At 50.3% G+C, this 19105-nt stretch overlaps 1 protein-coding gene and 1 long non-coding RNA gene across 2 annotated transcripts in view; both read right to left on the bottom strand.

The window, feature by feature from the left end:
* TAFA5 (TAFA chemokine like family member 5) overlaps positions 1-6753 on the bottom strand; it is a 249377-nt gene extending 242624 nt beyond the window's left edge. Inside the window, exon 1 of the mRNA XM_023631542.2 lies at positions 6496-6753. Coding sequence (XP_023487310.1) covers positions 6496-6607 — 112 coding nt within the window. The 5' untranslated portion in view covers positions 6608-6753. The remainder of the gene's footprint in view (positions 1-6495) is intronic.
* Positions 6754-8768: 2015 nt separating this feature from the next.
* LOC111771104 (uncharacterized) lies at positions 8769-10305 on the bottom strand. The gene is made up of 3 exons (XR_002804761.2): positions 10179-10305; positions 9862-10024; positions 8769-8918 (listed from the first exon to the last, which is right to left on the bottom strand). It is a non-coding gene; the product is annotated as an uncharacterized lncRNA (long non-coding RNA).
* Between the last annotated feature and the right edge of the window lie 8800 nt (positions 10306-19105).

Below are 19105 nucleotides of genomic sequence, written 5' to 3'. Positions count from 1 at the left end.
GCTCAGAGCCTAAAATAGAGGTGAGAAGTGGGCCCTGACAGCAGGCATCCCGATGAGCACTGGAGAGGGAGACGAGGCGGTGTGTTCAAGAGAGGCTTCCTGGAGGAGGCGTTCTCCAGCAGTGGGGGGTTTCCCTCCTACGTTTAGTGGCACTATAGAGCGTCACTGTGAAGGGGACCTGGCAGGTGGTGGAATATCACATTAAGAGAGACCAGGGTGTGCAGGTGGGAATGCACACACACCTCGTTCCTACGAAGGGAGGCCCTGCAGTGGAGGCCTTGGGGCTGGACTCCGCCAAGCCAGGCCAGAGCGATGGACAGTCCCACCGGGCAAGAAAGATCCAGCTTTGTGAGGCCCCGAGAGATGTGAGGGGGGGAGATGGTGAGAGATGGTGAGGAGTGGACAGTGCAGAGCTTTCTTTCTGAGGGGAGCCACGGGTGGAGGCTCAGGGTGGCCAGCCTGCAGACAGAGGGACCACCGAGGACGATGGTGATGTGCTCGGGAGGGCCTCAGGTGACGACGGTGCAGACAGACTGGAAGACGGCAAGACGTATTTGGAGAAGGACTCACAGGCAAGCTGGGCACAGGGACAGGGCCGTGAGGTCACCCTGCAGTGCAGAGGCCAAGGGAAGGCCAGGCAGTAAAAAAAGAAGGCTCCAGGGATGGAAGGGGGCTTCAGGGCCAGACCCTCACTGCAGCCTACCACCCCTGGGAGGCACCAGCCATTCTGAAGTTGGGGCAGGCTGAGACCAGAGAGGGCAAAGAACCCACAGAACCGGGTGCCTGGCCGGGCTGCTCATCTCCCTCCTCCAGTGCCTTCCTTTTGTGCTGACCGTCCGGTCCCCACTGGAATGCAAGCCCAGGAGGGCAACCATCTTGCCCATTTCTCTGCCCTCAGCGCTCCCTAATTCCTAAGCACATGAATAAGCTGGAGGCCAGGACTCCTGCCTTCCAGAAATGCCTGGGGCTGGCTCTCCACTGCTCCTCCCTCATTCAACACATGTGGAAAGAAAGCCAGCTCCCCAGGTGGGGCCCCACCAAGGCCAGTCCCTCCACAGGGGAGGCTGACCCCACTGCAGCTGATGCGTCAAGAACGGGGGGCGCAAGACCTCTGCGAGATAAGTGAAGCCTCTCCCAGGGAGACTGCGTAGGGGCCACTGTCCCACCAGGCCCAGATCTGCCCTTCTGGAGGACGCTGCTGCCACGCAAACCTGCAACTGGGCCTCCCGAGAGCCACCAGGCCCAGGGATTGCAGGGGAGTCCCGCTCACCTAGTTGGAGACAAAACTGATTCCACCCTCAACGCCTGCCAGCCATTTTAATAAATAAGTAAGCGTTACAAAGCCTCAGGGAGCCTCCGCCACATTCGCCTGGGTGAAGGAGAGATGAGAATAGTTGCCCAGATCTGCTGCCAGCTGCTCGGCCGTTGCTGGAAAACCTAGCCATCTAGACAGCTTGTGCTGCCTGCCGGGAGTTTTAGCGAGCACACGCTCTGGGCCCAGATCTGGAAAACGTGCACAGGGGAGAGGGGATGAGAGAGGGGAGCCAGCGGCCGTTCAGGCGGCTCCAGAGAGCCCTCCAGGATGGAAGGAGGGGCCCTCACAGCAGCCACAGGAACAGGGGGGCAGCCCTGGCACCCCGAGACTCCAGCTCGGAGGGTCCGTGAACGGCATGCAAGGGAGCTTTTAGAAAGGACATCGCCAGGCTCTATCAGCCTGAAGTGCCAGCCCAGCCTCCTGAGAGGGCAGCCGGGGACAATTCCCCAAACAAATAAAACCCAGCAGATCCCAGGCCTCTCCCCCACAGTTCTCACTCCAGCATCCTAGCCACTCGCACACGGGAAAGCCGGATCCAGGTCCTCCTTATCAGGGTCCTCCCTGTCACTCGGCCATCACCCAGGGTGCTCTCGGTGACAGGTGGCATTCTGTAGAGGTCATTAACTCCAGAGCACCACATTTTAATGCAAAAATGAGCCCTTCTAAACCAGCGCAGATGCGAAGCTATATAAAGAAATGGGGATTTTAATGTTTTGCTTTTCTTCCCTTTTCTAGTGCCACATTATCATAACATTTTCCCATAATTACGCCCATAAAAGTCACCTGAACATACTTCACACCACAAAAGTTGATCTACATATTTCATTCCTGGGATGCCGAGTGGCAGGTCCCGAGCGGGGAATACCAGGGCAGAATTCAGCCAGGAGACCGTCACGCTGAGCGGTCGCAGCCAGCCCCCTCCTGTGGATGTCCTGTCCTCGGGCATCGAGGAAATGACATGCCAGGGAGAATCCAGGAGGAGTGTGGACTCTCCCTGCAGCATGATCGCAGTATCTCGGGGTAAGGACAACAGACGGGACTCAGAGGAGGGGACAGTGGAGCGCAAGTCAGCCCGGCAGCTGGCCAGCACTCAGCGCTGTCGTCAAGAAGGACACTGTTCTGGACAACCCCACAAGGTCCTCCCCCCAGGGCTCTTCGTCCCAGAGAATGATGCTTCCCGGGAAAACCGCCTCTCCTTTGCTGACCCTCGGCTGATGAAATTCCACAACGAGAGGTCAACTTATCTTTATGTAGCAAACAGCCCATCTTCTCGTGCCAGAAATTCACCAAACAAAAACACAGTAGGAGGAAAAAAAAAAAAAAAAAAAAGAAGCCAAGATGAGAAATAAACTCCTGAATGGCATCACTTCATTAATCCTCCAGTACTTTCAATTTCACTTCTTCAAGAACCCCAGAAATAAAATTTGAACAGCAGGAAAGTGGCATATTCTAATCTCTCCTAAATATGCAATAAATTGTATTTATAAGGAAATTCAACATCAGAGAGCCTACGCTCGGTTAGTATTCTAATGGATTAAAAACAATTCTGAAGTTGTTTGTAACATCTTCTCCTAGTTGCAGCTGAGGATGTGAGACTTAACTTAAACATACAATTCAATTTTGATGGGATTTATTTGGAAAAAAACCCACGTCAAAAACACAGACCCATTGCCTTTCCCCACACGGCTCCCTGGTCCTTTAAAATACAGTTTCCTCCCACCGTGTACATGCCAGGAATGTCTGTCCACCAAGCCCTTCTGCACAGGGAACCCAGAATCTACGCTAAAGCAGTGTCCTCTGCCTTTGAGTTGAATATTGCACACGAGTGTCACGTCAAGGCTCGGTGTCGTAAGGCATTCACAGGCGCATCATTTCCTCCGTCTTCCTCATTGTCATTACAGTTAACATGCCGTAAGCCAGTGTGGAAGGACCACATCTTCGGCAAGGAGCATGGTGCACACACCCATCTGGTTGCCCAGAGCGGTCCCACTCCTCCCGAGTCCAGGCTGACCTCTCTGCTCCAGAGCTACAAAAGAGACGATCTGAATCAGTTCTTTCTAAGCCAGAGTGGCGGAGGTTTCCCCAGGCCAGAACGAAGGAGTTTCAACTTTCTCATCCTCCAGGTCCAATCTTTACCGAGAACCCAGCCTGCTGTCAAGAGGATGCACACAGAGGACGGAGCAGGCATGTTACAGAAAGCTATCGAGGGCCCCCTTCCTCTTTCTGCTTTTCCGGGCAATTCTTCCCGAACAGGAGAAAACGACAAGGCAGTGTCACTATAGCAACTAACCTACATGGTGGACTGCAGGTCTTTCTCCAGCCAGAGGGTGGAGCCCATCTCCTTAAATATGATCTCGGCCCACTGCAAAGCAGGAAGGTCCTTCCCGGGGCCAAGAACAGAGGACTGACCACCCCCAAACTGAAAACCAGGCCAAGAAATAATCCAGCTCTCTGAGCAGCGCCAGGAAGCAAGTACCTTCCGTGCTGCAGAGAAACGCACAGGTTTAATAGGCAGGATAATTGAATCCTGCATTATACTTATCAGTTTCCCTAATTAATACAATACAAATATATCTGCTCCATAACACAAAAACATTTTGGGTAATAAAAATCCTCACTGATAACAAAAACAATTTACAAACAAGCATGCTAAGTATTCTTCTCCATCCCAGATATATTTGGAAAAGAGAACAGATATCATAGCAACTATTTCATTTGCATTTCATTTGCTTTATCAATTCTGAAAAAAAAAGCATTTTTTTTCTGGAGGGCTGCAGTTCCAAGCTATAAATTATTATTATGACTATTCTGCATTTTAGTGAAATGTTTTAATTTCTCCAAGTGCATTTCTGGGGTAATGGTGTGTCGAAAAACGTTATCTTATTGTCAATTATTCCACTACATGGAGATAGAAACAAGCCTAAAATGTGGTTAACCCAAGCTCCTATTATTAGTGATTTCTACTCTTCTGGATAAAACGTTTTCACCAAACATCCTAGTCCTGCTGGAAGAGCTGATTCCAGAATTTGAGGTGGCTTCCTAAGGGGTCTGATTGTAAGAGGGGCCTCAGGGTCATTGCTGGTCTGAGCCCCTGGCAGGCCCCAGACGCTACACTCCAGGAGCTTGGAGCAGGCGGCAGACCCGCGGAGGTGTGAGTATCAGGGAGCACAAGCCACGGGGCCTTGGGGCTCGAGTGGGCAGAGGGTGGAGTGGGCAGAAGCTACACACTGAGAAGGTGGGAACGTGAGGCCCTGACCAGCACTGGGGTGGGAAGTGTGGAAGCCACAGGCTGGTTGTCCTGTACTTAACAACAATTAGTAATTGCTCTTTTCCCCACCTGGAGGGCTGCCTCCCAGCCAGCCTGCTGTTGGGGTTCTCGCCTGCCTTGGCCCCAAGCACGCTGTCGCCAGAGTCAGCCAGGAACTACACCCAGGGGGCTCAAGACGCTATGGTCCCCTTCCCAAACACCACTCAAGGAGCCCCCTCCCTTGATGCCAGTAGGAAGTGCATTCAAATGGCTGGTTTCGGTGTGGCGGGAGTTTATCTGCCATTAACCCTTTCCACATCACCAAGGAAGCGGCGCTGGGGCTCCACTCCGGGATTCGTGAATGCCACCCGCGGGCCCGAGATGATGGCCGCGGGCAACTGGGGAGTGGGCACAAACGTCGCTCAACGCCCCAGACCCCGCTCCCCGCAGCCAGGCCGGCGGTCGCCGTGTGAGAGGCGCGCTGTCTGCACCCCGGGTGGCGGTGCCTGTCTGGGCGGCCCAGGGTACGATGCCCCTGGGAATCCTCCCGCCCCGCGACACCTCCCGGCGCGGTGCCCCAGCTGTCGCCAGCAATTGTAGGAAAAGGCACAACCTGGCTGAAGCAAGTAGGACATTTCCTGCTCCAGGCACCGGGTTTCCCTCGCGATCTGGCGGGCTGGGCTGTCCCGGGGCTCCGTGGCCCGCAGCAGCCTCATTTTGGGGACGGCGGAGGCTCAGACTGGGCGCGAGGAGGCCCCGCGCTGTGAGGTGGTGGCGGGGTAGCAAGGCTCCGCGCTGGCCTCTTTTTTTGGTAAAGAATCCATATTTTTCCATCACCTCCAGCGCCCATGGCAATTCTCCATGACAGGTGTTCCCCAGCACCTGACCCGTCCTTTCCTCCCTTTGGGATGGGAAGGGACAGGAGCCTGAGCCAGGCGGCCGGCGGAGGAACCGACCACCCCGCGCCATCCCGGGCCAAGCCTGTGCCCTGGACGCTGACCTCTCCCCACCCACCCCAACCAGCTGCGAACGTGCGCCCAGAGCACTGATCACCCACCCCCACTGCAGTCCCCAGGCTGTGCCCGGGACTCCGACCACCCCTCATTCGCCCAGCCCGGAGCCTGTGCCCAGGGCACAGCCCACGCCCGACTCACCCCAGCGGACCCCGAGCCTGTTCCCGTTCCCCTGACACCCCACACCCACCCCAGCCCCCAGCTGTGCCCCGGACGCCCACAAGCCCGCGCCACCCCAGCCCCCAGCCCCGTCGCCCCGCGAAAGACCCGCTGGGTCTCCGGCTCAGGTTCTCGGACACCTTCAGCCACCCCAGCCCTCACTTCTCCTCTTTTTCAAGAAAGCGCCAGCGAGTCTGCTTCCCAGGAAAGCAGAAGCCCCAGCCATGCGTCCGAGCCTGAGCCCCGCTCCTGCCCGAGACGCCCCGTTCCAGGCTCGGCCGCCGCGTCCCCCTTCATCCCTGGCGGGAGCGTCGCCGGCAGAAAGCGCTGGGCAGGGCGCTCCGCCGACATCCCCATCAGTGCTGCTCGGCCGCCCGGACCTGCTGCCGCCTCCGGAGCGCTCGGCTCGGCTCGGCTCGCCGGCCTGGGCCAGGAGCGGCGGCAGCACGCCAGGCAGCCCGGGGCATCGCCTTGCAGGGACGCGCCGCGCCACCCGGGGCCTGGCGCCCGGGCCCTGCCCCGGAGTCCAGAGACGGAGGCTCGGGCAGCGGCGCCCGCCTCCAAAGTGCCCGAGTGCCGGTAGCCTGGGCGGACTCTCGCCCTCCTGGCCCAGCGGAGGACCGGCCGGGACCCGGGGGACGGCGCGCCCCGAGCTCGCAACTCCGTACAGACTCCGGGCGGCCCCGGGGCGCCCCGCCGGGGCCGGGGCAGGGGCTGAAGGGCCGAAGGGCTGTGCGGGGCCCGGGCCGCGCGGTACTCACTGCAGTAGGCGATGAGCAGGCTGGCCAGGATCATGAACGCCCAAAAAGTTGAGGACATGCTGGGCAGGGCGGTCGCATCTTGCCGGCTGCTGGTCCTGGGCGATGGCGCCATTGAAGCCGCGGCGCCCGCGCGGGGGGCAGCAGCGCGTCTCAGCAGCCGGCCCTGCCCGCGCCCCCGCGTCGGCCTCCACGTGCGGGCCCCGCGCGCGCCATCCTCCGCCGCCGCCGCCGCCGCCGCCGCCGCGCCCGGGCTCCGGCCCACTGCGCCCCGCGCCGGCCCGCCCCGCGCCGCGCCCGCGCCCGCGCCCGCCGAGCCCGGGGACGTCGGCCCCGCGGCTCTGGGTGTCGCTGCGCGCCCGGGCTCGCGCGCTGGCCACCGAGGCGAGGGGCGCGCCCGACGCGCGTGCCCGGCGCCGCAGGGATCCCGCGCGGGCCCCGGGACTGGCAAGGGAGGCAGGCAGAGGGCTTCTGCGCCTGAGCCGCGCCTCTGGATGGCGACAGAGACGGCCCGGCGCGCCCGCAGCCTGGGCACCTGACCGGGAGCCTGAGCCTGGCCTCTGTGAAGTTTGTGGACTTGAGCTGCGTGGTCCGCTGGCTCACCTTTCCCAGCCACAGCCGGCAACGCTGTGGTTCCAGAGCTCGCCTTGGGTCGGGGCACCAGTTTATTCTAATTGCAGGGTGCTTTGGGCCTTTTCCCTAGGTGCGCCCTGTCTGTTCTGGGGTGTACGCGTGTCACTGAACCCACAGAGAGCACAGCGTAGGATGGGAGCAGTCAGCGGTGCTCCACCAGAGAGGGACACGTGCCCAGGAGCACTCTCCTTGTCCCCTCTGGTGCCTCAGCCTCTGCCTGCTGTCCTGGTCTTGGTGAGCTGTCTCCTGGCCCATCACCCGCCGACAAGGCCCCTGTACTGAGTCTCCAAACTCCCCATCCAGGGACTGGTCCCGTGAAGGTGGATTTTCTGAGCAGGATAACAATAATTATAATCCATTTCATTTGCATGGTTAATTATCATCTGCAAAACTGGTTCGCTCCTACAAACAAGCTGAGGACGGAGAAGGTGTGTCCTTGGGGTCAGTGTCCCCATCCCCACTGCTCCCTCTCGTGTCCCCTCAGGAGACAAGCTCCCAAGTCCAGGTGCTCACCAGATGGTCCTGCTACAGGAAGGCTCTGAGCACTGCAGGACCGGGCCGCAGGACCCACCCCAGGTGCCGGCTTCCTGCAGGTGAGTGGACACTAACAGGAGCTCATCTTTCCCGAGTCAGAGTGTCTTCCTCTGCATGAGGAGGAGGAGTCCAGAGACCCCTGGGGTCTCGTGGGTGCTGGGGACCCTTCCCACGGAGCCACTCGAGGTCCTGAGAACTGGACTGAACAGCAAAGAAAAGTAAAGATGGTCACCATGTAGTTCCTGCACCTTGTGCCCTGACGGGCAAGGCTGCTCAGGGGACCCTGGAGCCTGCCGGGAGGGCTGCTCAGGACCTGCTGAGGGCATGAAGGGACAGCTCTCCACCGGGCCTGCATGCACGTGCACACACATACACACCACACACAGCACACATACACACCACGCATGCCATTCATACACACCATGCACATGTACACAGCACACATACACACACATGCCACGCACAGCATACACACACCACACACATTTGTGTGCATGCACACACCATATACATGTGCATACCGCACACACCATACATATATACCACACACAGGTGTGTACATGCACACCATACACAACACACACCACACACATATATACACACACCACACACATTTGTGTGCACACACATACACACCACACACCCAAATTCTCTCATTCACACATACACCACATACATGCACATCATACACCACACACACCACACGTGTACACACACATACAAGCTCCTGCAGGGGAAACCAAGGCAGAGAAGTCTCTAGGCCAGCCATCTGAGCTGGTCCAGCGGTTGGCTCCGTGGGGCGCCTTTGCCAGGGGCTTGGGCAGCACTCCTGCTCTCATGAGATTGTGTCGAGGAGATATTTTTCGCACATTTTCTATTCCTGTTTAATTAAAACACTCTGCCTTCCCTTTCTGCTATCTTCCCAAACTGCAGTTTCCATCTCCCTTTGCCAGCAGGGAAGTGCTCAGAACCTGCCCTGAGACCCTGGGGGGCGAGCGGCAGAACCCCTGGTCTCTGTGCGGGGCTGGCATCTGTCCCCGCCCAGGGAGGGGTCCCCTCCATCAGAGTCTGCGGAGCCACCCAGCGATGCCCAAATCTCTACGTTGTCATTCCTTAGACTTAAGCCTTTAATCCTGTTAAAAAGGTGGTAACTTTTAAAGTGTTACACATTCCATCTCATCCTGTCCATTCTGAACTTCTGTTGTGTTCTGGACATTCCTTCATTCAACGTCTGTTTCCTGAGCACGTAGGTGCAGGTGCTGGAGGAAGAGAAGCAGACGAGACATACATTTCTGCCCCCTGGAAACTGGCGGTCAGTTTGGGGAACAGATGAGGACCCCAGCAGGTACAGTCCGGTGTGGCCGCGGTGGGAGGGCTAAGGAGCCGGGGGAACACCCATCCCAAAGCAGGTTGTGGGGAGCAGTGAGAATGAGCCAGGAAGCTTCCAGGAGAATGACTTTCAGACATTCTTGGTACCGTTGTTAGGACAAACACACACACAATTGAAATGAAAGGGTCACAAAGCAATACTTACCTTCTCAATACTCTCTGATATTTCTCTTCTATCCTAATTCATTTCTTAAAATGTTGGTTGCCCACCCAATAATTTGGTTTTCTGTAATTTTCTTTGTCTGACAAACACTTTTCGAGGAGAGATGTAGTCTATGTTGAATTTGGGAGGATAAATTGGAGCTGTCATGCCAAAGGATGGAGGACGATGGGGACGGGGATGGCTGGGGAGAGTGCTTCAAGCACGGGTGAGTTAAAGGGCCTGCTTTATCCTGGAACTCAGACCCTGAGACTTCCGTGGCTGCAACGTCAGGTGTTTGACATGTTAATGAAAAATTCAAGGGCACTTATTAAAGGTGGTGAGGCAGACTGTCCTCAGGACCATTGTGATGGTACAGGGACCGCTGCGATGGGATTTCACAGTGGAGGAGAGATTTGGCTCAACTCTGAATACAGCGCGAGCAAGTAGACACTTACAGCCAAGGAGCAGGTGGGGGTCAGTGGATGGAAAATTACTAAGAGGAAACATCAACACCAAGGGTAGGGAGGAGGTTCTGACTAAAATGACTGCACAGGATCTTTGTGCAGGCCCAGGTGGTCAGACGTCAGCTTGGGGAGGGTGAGAGTGCGGAACCTGATCAGATATGAGGGCAATCAGACGTGGGGAGCAGGAATCTGGATAAGGTGACTTACCACAGTTCTTGTTAAAACTGGATCTTACAAGGAAGTGCGCAGACGGGCCTAGAAGAAGGTTCGGGAGCATGACTAAAGACTGATCGAGCAAAGAATCCCCGTCAGGCGGGAAAACTTCAGGATGTTGGTGTGTTGACTAGTTCCTATTGTGTACCGAAAACTCCTATAAGGAAGAGGGAAGAAAATAGAACCCTGGGCACTTATGACTTGGAATCCAGGGTGGTGAGGAGTCTGAAACCCAGTGAAGATGGAAAAGGCTAAGGAGGTGGGATAAAAGCTAAGATTGGGGCCTCCTATCAAGGAGCCACAACACTGACCTCATTACAAAGACACAGGCGGGATGCAGTCCACAGGCAAGGGCAGATGCTGCTGGCTCCCAGGGCCCTGGGAGAGACCACGATGGATATTGAAGATGGGAGATGAGCAGAGTGCGGAATTCTGTTGCTAGGAAACAGAAAGCTCAGTTCTGGATCCCAACACCTACCACCAAGTGACAATTTGTTGTTGTTGATTGGCTGGTTTTGATTACTAGCCAGAACTGATAGGATGTTAAATTTTGAACCAAAATAAGTTCATTAGAGAATCACATCACTACCTTCGCTCCAAGCCTAGAAAACAAGGGGTGGTAACTACGCAACCCTTGAGGAAATCCTTGGGTCTCACTACGCACCAAGCTGACAGTCACTGGGCTGCTGAGATCTGGCCCACAGAAGGGGTGTCCTACATCGGGGACCGCTCAGGTGGCCACAGAGTGCACCAGAAATGGGGAGTCGCCTGAAGAGGAGGGCTGGCTCATGAGGGTGGGTCACCAAGGCCCCCACTCCCAGTCTGGGCAGGCAGTCTCCATGCCTCACTCCTCGTCTCCAGGATATGTGCACGTCGTCTTCCCTGCTCTGTTTTTGAAAACAGAAATATCAGTTGTCCTTTTCCTGTTCTCTTTCCACTCCTCCTTGTTGAGTGTGTTATGCTTGTCCTGTCGTCGTGGGCTGCAGGCTGCCCGAGAGCAGCCGGAGATCCTGAAGCTGGAGCTGGATGTTTGGGCGAGATGTTGGGGTGTGACCGTGGGTACGATGGGAGGAAAGTGTATTTTATGACAAGCAGAAACTGTGTTGTAACGGATCTGTATGGATCTGTGTGTGGAGGCAGCTAAAGGGGCGGACTGCCGCGGGCCTGGTCTATTCTTCCTTCTGGACCAATCGCAGGCTTTCCTTCGAAGGCCTCCTACGTGCCACACGCGTCTCCCGTAGGCATTTTGCAGACATCACTGACTTGGGGAAGGATGAGGGTGGAGGGTGGGGGTGGGGCAGCAGTGGGCGGCAGGTGTAGAAGTCCAGGTGAGAGACCACAGCCTGGCTGCTCCTCTTGGAGGCGGAGGACGGAGGGACACCGGGGGATTCAGGAGCTCCATAGGAGGTGGCGTTGACCGGCCTCGGGAACTGAGAAACTGTGGGCCATGGCAGAGATGTCCGGAATGACTCCAGGCCTCTGGCTAGAAGAACTGGGGAGATGTCCGTGATGTGTATTGAGACAGGCACTGGCCAGGTGCTGGGGACAGACGTCAAAACCATGGCTGTCGGCCACCGCCTCAGGGAGCTTTCAGGCTGACAGAAGAGCTGCAGCACAGAAGGAAGCATAAAAGGCAGGTGACAAAGAACAGGGTGAGAAGATGCAGCCAGGGAGACTGCAGGCTCCGTGAGGACGGCGAGCGGCCTGGCTGAGCACCTGAGACGGCACTGCCGTGGGGTTGGGAGATGGAGTCAAGGGGCTGTTCTGGAGAATAATCATCCATTTTATCCATGCAGTCTTAATAATTTTAAGTAGTGTTTCTATGTTCCATACTGCATGCCGGGCGCTGTTCCCAGTCCTGTGCCCATAGAGATCGCTCACCTCAACCTCATAACAACCCTCAGTGCCTGCATTTACAGGTATGAAAGCCGGGGCGTGAAGGAGTTAAGGGACCGCCCCAGGATTTGAAGGTGGCCCAGGGTGGATGCAGGAAGTCTGGCCCTGAGCAGTCTGCTCCCGCACACGCTGGGCTGCCTGCTCTCGTTCCTGAGTCAAGTGAGACGAGCAGAAGGAAAGAGAAGGCCCTTCAGTCTGCCACTCCGTCAACAGCACTTAGCGTGTCCTTCGTACCTTTCGTTGCCCTCTTTGCAGGTTCCCTCCATAGGTCTTTAGTAAACAGGCTCCTTAGTAGTGAACGTTATTTCACGGCATCGTATATTCTTCCAGAACACTGTTTTCACAGCAGTCTGAAATCCCATGATGCATAAATACCACCATTTATTTAATCAATCACTTTTTTATTTTTTCTACATTTAGACTGTTCCTACTGTTTTACTCTTTAAACGTTTCAGCAATGAACATGCTTGCACTTAAATCTTTTCCTATAGTTGTAGTCATTTGTAGAAAAAAATTGTAAAACTAGAACCATTAGGTCAAAATAAAGACGCAATTGGAAAGCCTTGCTATGTGGCGCCAAGTGAATTCCAAAATTCATTACTTTAATTTACATCCCTCCCAACGGAAGCTGAGAGTGCCCTTCCAGCCTAACCACATCAGCCTGGACCTTACTGTTGACGCCAGCATCCTGGACAGTGCTCAGGCCAGCAACAGTTGTTCTTGCTGTCTTCATTTCCGTTTATTAGATCTCATGAGGCTGAATAATTCCCATGTATGTGTCATTTTAGCATCTTCTGTAAATCAATTGTTTATATCCTTTGCCAAGGTTTTCCTGGTGTGTTTGTCTTTTTATTATTAATTGGTAGGAACTCTTAATTTTCAGAGTTAGTTCCTTTTAATTTTTTTTTTTTCACCTGAGGAAGATTCACCCAGAGCTGTCATCTGTTGCCAATCCTCCTCTTTTTTTGCTTGGAGAAGATTACCCATGAGCTAACATCTGTGCCCATCTTCCCGTATTTTGTATGTGGGTCGCTGCCACAGCATGACTGATGAGTGGTGTAGATCCACGCCTGGGATCTAGACTGGCAAACCCAGGCCAGTGAAGCAGAGCACGCTTAACTTAACCACTCTGCCATGGGGCCAGCCCCACCTTTTAATTTTTTGAGATGTAAAAAATAAAGAAAGGTATAAATAAGACAAAAACAGGCATGAACCTTCCACATACGTCTGAAATCATTTTTTTCAACTGTCTTTGTTGAATGTATCATGATAATTTTTCCTTTTGTAGATTTAAATGTTGTCAATGGGAATGTGGATGAGGGTTCTTATCTTTGTATCATTTGTTATTTTTTACTTTATTTGTTTTGCTGAGGAAGATTCACCCTGAGCTCACATCTGTTGCCAATCTTCCTCTATTTTGTACGTGAGCTGCAGCCACAGCATGGCTGCCAACGAGTGGTGTGGATCTATGCCCGGGAATCGAACTTGGGCTGCCAAAGCAGAGCGTGCTGAACTTAACTACTAGGCCACTGGGGCTGGCCCTTTTTCATTATTTTTAACAGCTTTGTAGAGGTGTATTAGTCAGTGTTCTCCAGATAAACAGAACCAATAGGAGACACAGAGTGAGAGAGATTTATTTTAATGAATTGGCTCGTGCCGTTGTGGGGGCAGGCGAGTCCGGAATTTGTGGGACCGGCAGGCTGGAGACCCAGGAAGAGTTGGTGAGGTCTTGAGTCCAAAGGCAGTCTAGAGGCAGAATTCTCTCTCCTTGGGGGACCTCAGTCTGTTTTCTCCTAAGGCCTTCGACTGACTGGATGAGGCCCACCCACAGTATGGAAGGTAATCTGTTTTACTCAAAGTCTACTGATTTAAATATTAATTATATCTAAAAAATACCTTCACAGCAACGTCTAGACTGATGTTTGACCAAACAATGTGGCATCATGGCCCAGCCAAGTTGACACATAAGATTAACCATCACAAAGACTTAATTTGCATACAGTAAACAGTACAGATTTAAAGTGGACAATTTTACAGATTTTCACCTGTGCATGGCCGTGAAAACATCACCACGATAAAGATAATGAACATGTTCGTACCCAAAATGCCTCCACTGGCCCTTTGCAATCCTTTCATCCCACACCTCCCTGCCCACTCCATCCCCAGGAAACTTATGGTTTTTCTCACTATATACTAGGCTCGAATATCCTAGATATCTATAAAAATGAAATCATGCAGTATATCCTCCTATTTTTCTGGCTTGTTTCACTCAGTAAAATTGTTTTGAGATTCCTCGATGTTACTGTATGTGTCAGTAAATAGTTCACTCCCTTTTATTGCTAAGTGGTGTTCTCTTGCACAGATATAAGAGCTATTTCATAACCTCACCCTCTGATGGACATTTGGGTTATTTACAGTTTGAGCTATTACAAATCAAGCTGCTATGGGCATTCCTCCATAAGTTTTTGTACAAGAACATGTTTTCATTTCTTGTGGGTAAGTATCTAGGAGCAGAATGGCTGGATCATATCATAGCTTACATTTAATTTTTTGTGAAATGGTGAAACTCTTTTCCAACACAATTGTACCATTTTACATCTGCACCAGCAGTGGGTGAGTCCTACTTGCTCCATATTCTCGCCATGTCTTGGTGTGGTGCCTTTGTTATTACCATCATCCTAAGGGATGTGAAGCCATATCTCAGATGGTTTTAGTTTACATTCCCCTAATGACTAATGATATTAAGGATCTTTTCATGCACTTATTTGCACATGTGCAAATAAATACTTCTGTGGTGAAGTACCCACAATTTTTTATTGAGATATTGGTCTTGTTGATTTTCAAGAGTTGTTTACATATTCTAGATTCAAGACTTTTATCAGACATGCAATTGCAAATATTTTCTCCCAGTCTACAGCTTAGCTTTTTATTCTCCTAACAGTGTCATTTGAAGAGCAGAAGTTTTTCATTTTGATGAAGTCCAGTTCATCAATCTGTTCTTCTGTGAACTACATCTTTTGGTTTCGTCTTTAAGAAATTTTTCTCTAGCCCCAAATCATAAATTTTTAAAGATTTTTTTTATTTTTTCCTTTTTCTCCCCAAAGTCCCCCGGTACACAGTTGTATATTCTTCGTTGTGGGTCCTTCCAGTTGTGGCATGTGGGACGCCACCCCAGCGTGGCCCGACCAGCAGTGCCATGTCCACACCCAGGACTCGAACCAACGAAACACTGGGCCGCCCGCAGCGGAGCGCACGAACCCAACCACTCGGCCACGGGGCCAGCCCCAAATCATAAATTTTTCAGGTGGGTGTTCTTCCAGAAACTTACAGTTTTAGATTTTACATTTAAATCTCTGATTTATTTTAGTTAATTTTTGTACATGGTATGAGTTATAGATACAAATTTAATTCTTTTGAATATGGATATTCAATTGTTCTGGCATCATTTGTTTGAAAGATTATCTTTTCTCGACTGAATTTTCTCTGGGCTTTTGTCAAAAGTTAGTTGACAGTATTTGTCTGGGTCCATTCCTGGACTCTCTATTCTGTACCATTGATCCATTTATCTATCTTTATGCACTGTCTTAATTACTGTAGTTCTTGAAGTCAGATAATGTTAGTCGTCTATTTTTTAAAAAAGCATTTTGACTTTTCTAGGTCACTTGCAATTCCATATGAATGTTAGAATCAGTTTGTCAATTTCTATGAAGACTTTTGAGTTTTTTATTGGCATTTTATTGAATATGTAAGTCAATTTGAGGCATAATCTTAACAGTATTGAGTCTTCTGACCCATGGACACTGTGTCTCTCTCCATTTAAGTCTTTAATTTCTCTCAGTACTCTTTTGTAGTTTCCAGTGTACAGGTCTTTCTCAGCTTTTGCCATATTTTTGATACTATCTTAAACAATATTTTTGGTATTATTTTAATTTTTGATTGCTTGTTCCTACTGTATAGAATTACATTTGTTTTTTTTATATTGATCTTGTATCCTGTAAACTTGGTGAACTCAGATATTAGATGTAGTACCTTTTTTGTTGATTCCATCCAATTTCCTACATGAACAATCCTCACGTTTGTGAATAAAGATAATTTCACTTCTTCCTCCTTAATGTGGGTGATGTTTATTCCTTTTTCCTGCCTTATTACATTGGCCAGAGCCTCCAGCACGATGTTAACTGGAAGTGGTAGGAACAGACGTCATCTTGTTTCTGATCTTGGAAGAAAAACTTTCAGTCTTTCACCATTATGCATGAAGTTAGGGGAAGGTTTTGCACAGGTGCTGTTTCTGATTGAGTTCCCTTCTGTGCCTGGCTTTTTTGATGGTGTTTGTTTTTTTAATCAGAAATGGATATTAAATTTCCTGAATGCTTTTTTATGTCTGCTGATACGATCATGCCACCCCCACCGTTACTGCTTCCATTGTGTTTTCATTCCCATTCAATCCCAAATACTTTCTCATTTTCCTTTTAATTTCTTCTTTGAACCATGAGTTATTTAGAAGTGTGTTATTTAGAAGACTCTAAACATTTGGAGGAATTTCCAGAAATTTTCTGTTCCTGATTTCTAATTTAATTCTATGTTGGCAAGGAATGTACTTTCTCTGACCTGAGTCCTTTAAAATGATCTGAGACGTGATTTATGCCTAGACTGGTCTCTTAGGGTAAATGCTTCATGTGCACTTGAGAAGAATGTGAGCACTGCTATCGTTGGGCGTGGTGTTCTATAAGCTTCTGCTACCTAAGTTAGTCCACGTGCTGTGCAAATCATGTATGTCTTCAAGAGTCTGCCAGTTTTATCAGTTTTTGCTTCAAATATCTGGAAATTCTGTTATTAAGTACGTGGCCATTTAGGATTATTGTGTCGTCGTGATGAACTGATCCTTCTCTCATTATAAAATGACCATACTTACTCCTGGTGATACTTTGCTGTGAAATTTACTTTGTCTGAAATTAATATATCCACTTCTTTAATATAGCATATGTTTTCCCATCTTTTTACTCTTAGTTGACCTGCGTCTTTATTTTTGAGGTGACTTACTTCAAAACAGCACGTAGGTGGGCCTCGCTTTTTTATCCAATCCGACAGTCTCTCCTTTTCAGTGGGGTATTTAGACACTTTACCTTTGTCATGATGATTTATATGATCAGATTTAAATCCATAGTACTGTCAAATGTCTCCTATTTGTCTCACTTGTTCTTTTTGCCCATTTCAGTTTTTCTGCCTTCCTATGGATTAATTGAGTATATTTATGATGCAGTCTTATGTTTTTTGGCTTATCACCTCTAACTCCTTTTTAGCAGTGTTTCCCGCTCACAGGTTAGCTTCATTATACCCTTTTGAAGGTACATTGTTATACCACTTCATTTATAGCATAAGTAACCCGTGGACTTCCTATTTTTGATGTCCTGATTCACAGACCCATTGTTCCCTTTGGTATTATTTCCTTCTACTTGAAGGACTACTTTTAACATTTCTTGCAGAGCAGGTCTGTTGATAATGGATTCTTTCATCTTTTAAATGTCTTTAAAAGTATTTATTTCGTCTCCATTTTTGAAAAATATATTTTTAGTTATAAATTTCTATGTTGACAGGTTTTCTTGTTTGCTTGTTTCTTTCTTTCAGTGCTTTAAGGATGTTGTGTCATACCTTCTCTCCTGCATTGTTTTCAACAAGAAACCTGTTGTCTTTCTTATATAAGTTCCTCTGTGTGTAACACATCCTTTTTCTGTGGCTGCTTTTAAGATTTCCTCTTTATCAGTGATTTCAGCAAATTGATTATTATATGTCTTGGTGACATTTCCTTGTGCTTGAAGTTCTCTGAGCTTCTTGGATCTATGGGTTCACAGTTTTCATCAAATTTGGAAATATTTTAGCCATTATTTCCTCCTCAAGTGTTTTTCTGATTCATACACCTTGAGGATTCCCATTACACACTGCTTAAAGTTATGCCACAGTTTAAGAATGCTCTATCTATTTTTAAAATTGTTTTTCCTCTGTTTTCTTTTAAATGCTTTCTATTGCCATGTCTTCAGATTCATTAGTCTTTTCTTCCACAATTTCTGATCTGCCATTAATCCCATCAGTGTATTTTTGTCTCAGACCTTATAGTTTTTATCTCTAGAATTTCAATTTGGTCCTTTTAAAAAAATATCTTTCATTGTCTCCACTTAGCTTCCTGGACATGTGGAATGCTGTTTTAACAACTTTGAAAATGTCTTTGTCTGCTGATTCTAACATCTGTGTCAGCTCTGGGTTGGTTTCAATTGGTTGATGTATCTCCTCATTATCTGAGTTTTTCTTTATAGCGGTCCTGGTGGTTTTTGACTGGACAATCGACATTGTGAGTTCTCCTTCTCGGGTGCTGGATAGCTCCGTATTTCCGTAAGCATTCTTGAGCTTTGTTCCAGGTTGTGGTTAATTCACTTGGCAGCAGTTTGATCCTTTGGGTCTTGATTTCTGAGAATCCTTTGAAGTGGAACCAGAGCAGTAGGCAGTCACGGCTAATTGTTCCCCTCTACTAGAGCAAGTCCCAAATTCCGAGTAATCTCCCCATTTCTCAGTTCTATCTTCTAGACGATGGGAACAAGCACTCTTCCTGGCCCTGTGTGAGCAAAGGGGACAGTTGCCTCTGATCTTGGTGGTTCTTTCTGTGGCTGGGATTGTTTTCCACAGGCAGACCCTGATTGCAGTCAGTGAGTGCTCCAGGGACCGTCTCTAGAACCTGGAGTCCTCTCTCTGGGCAGACGCCTCCTCTTCAGCGCTCTGTGGGTGATCTATACACATCTTGGTCTTCCTGACTCTGGCCCCATTGCCTCAACTCAGAGAGTCCCCTTGGGTTCCTCCTGCCTGCACAGCAGCCCGGGGACTCTTTCTAGGCAGCACACTGGGGCAACCCTATGGCTCCCCTAGCTTGTTTTCCATCTCTCTGGGGTCTCCGTCCTTTGTTGCCTGATATCCAGTATCTTGCAAACCATCATTTCATATACTTCATCCATTTTTTGATTGATTCCAGTGGGAAGATATATTCAGTCATTGTTATTCCATCGTTTTTGGAAGCAAAAGTCCTCCCCTTTGGGAGCCGGCCCAGTGGTGCAGCGGTTAAGTTTGCACATCCAGCTTCGGCAGCCCGGGGTTCGCTGATTTGGATCCAGGGTGTGGACCTACACACTACCTGTCAAGCCATGCTGTGGCAGGCATCCTACATATAAAGTAGAGGAAGATGGGCATGGATGTTGGCTCAGGGCCAGTCTTCCTCAGCAAAAAGAGGAAGATTGGCAGCAGATGTTGGCTCAGGGCTAATCTTCCTCAAAAAAAAGGTCCTTCCTTTTGTATTTTTTAT

Source organism: Equus caballus, chromosome 28 (genome assembly GCF_041296265.1).
Source record: "Equus caballus isolate H_3958 breed thoroughbred chromosome 28, TB-T2T, whole genome shotgun sequence".
In the NCBI taxonomy this organism is placed as follows: Eukaryota; Metazoa; Chordata; class Mammalia; order Perissodactyla; family Equidae; genus Equus; species Equus caballus.
Note: the sequence above shows the minus strand (reverse complement) of the source record. Positions and strands in the feature narration are given on the sequence as shown.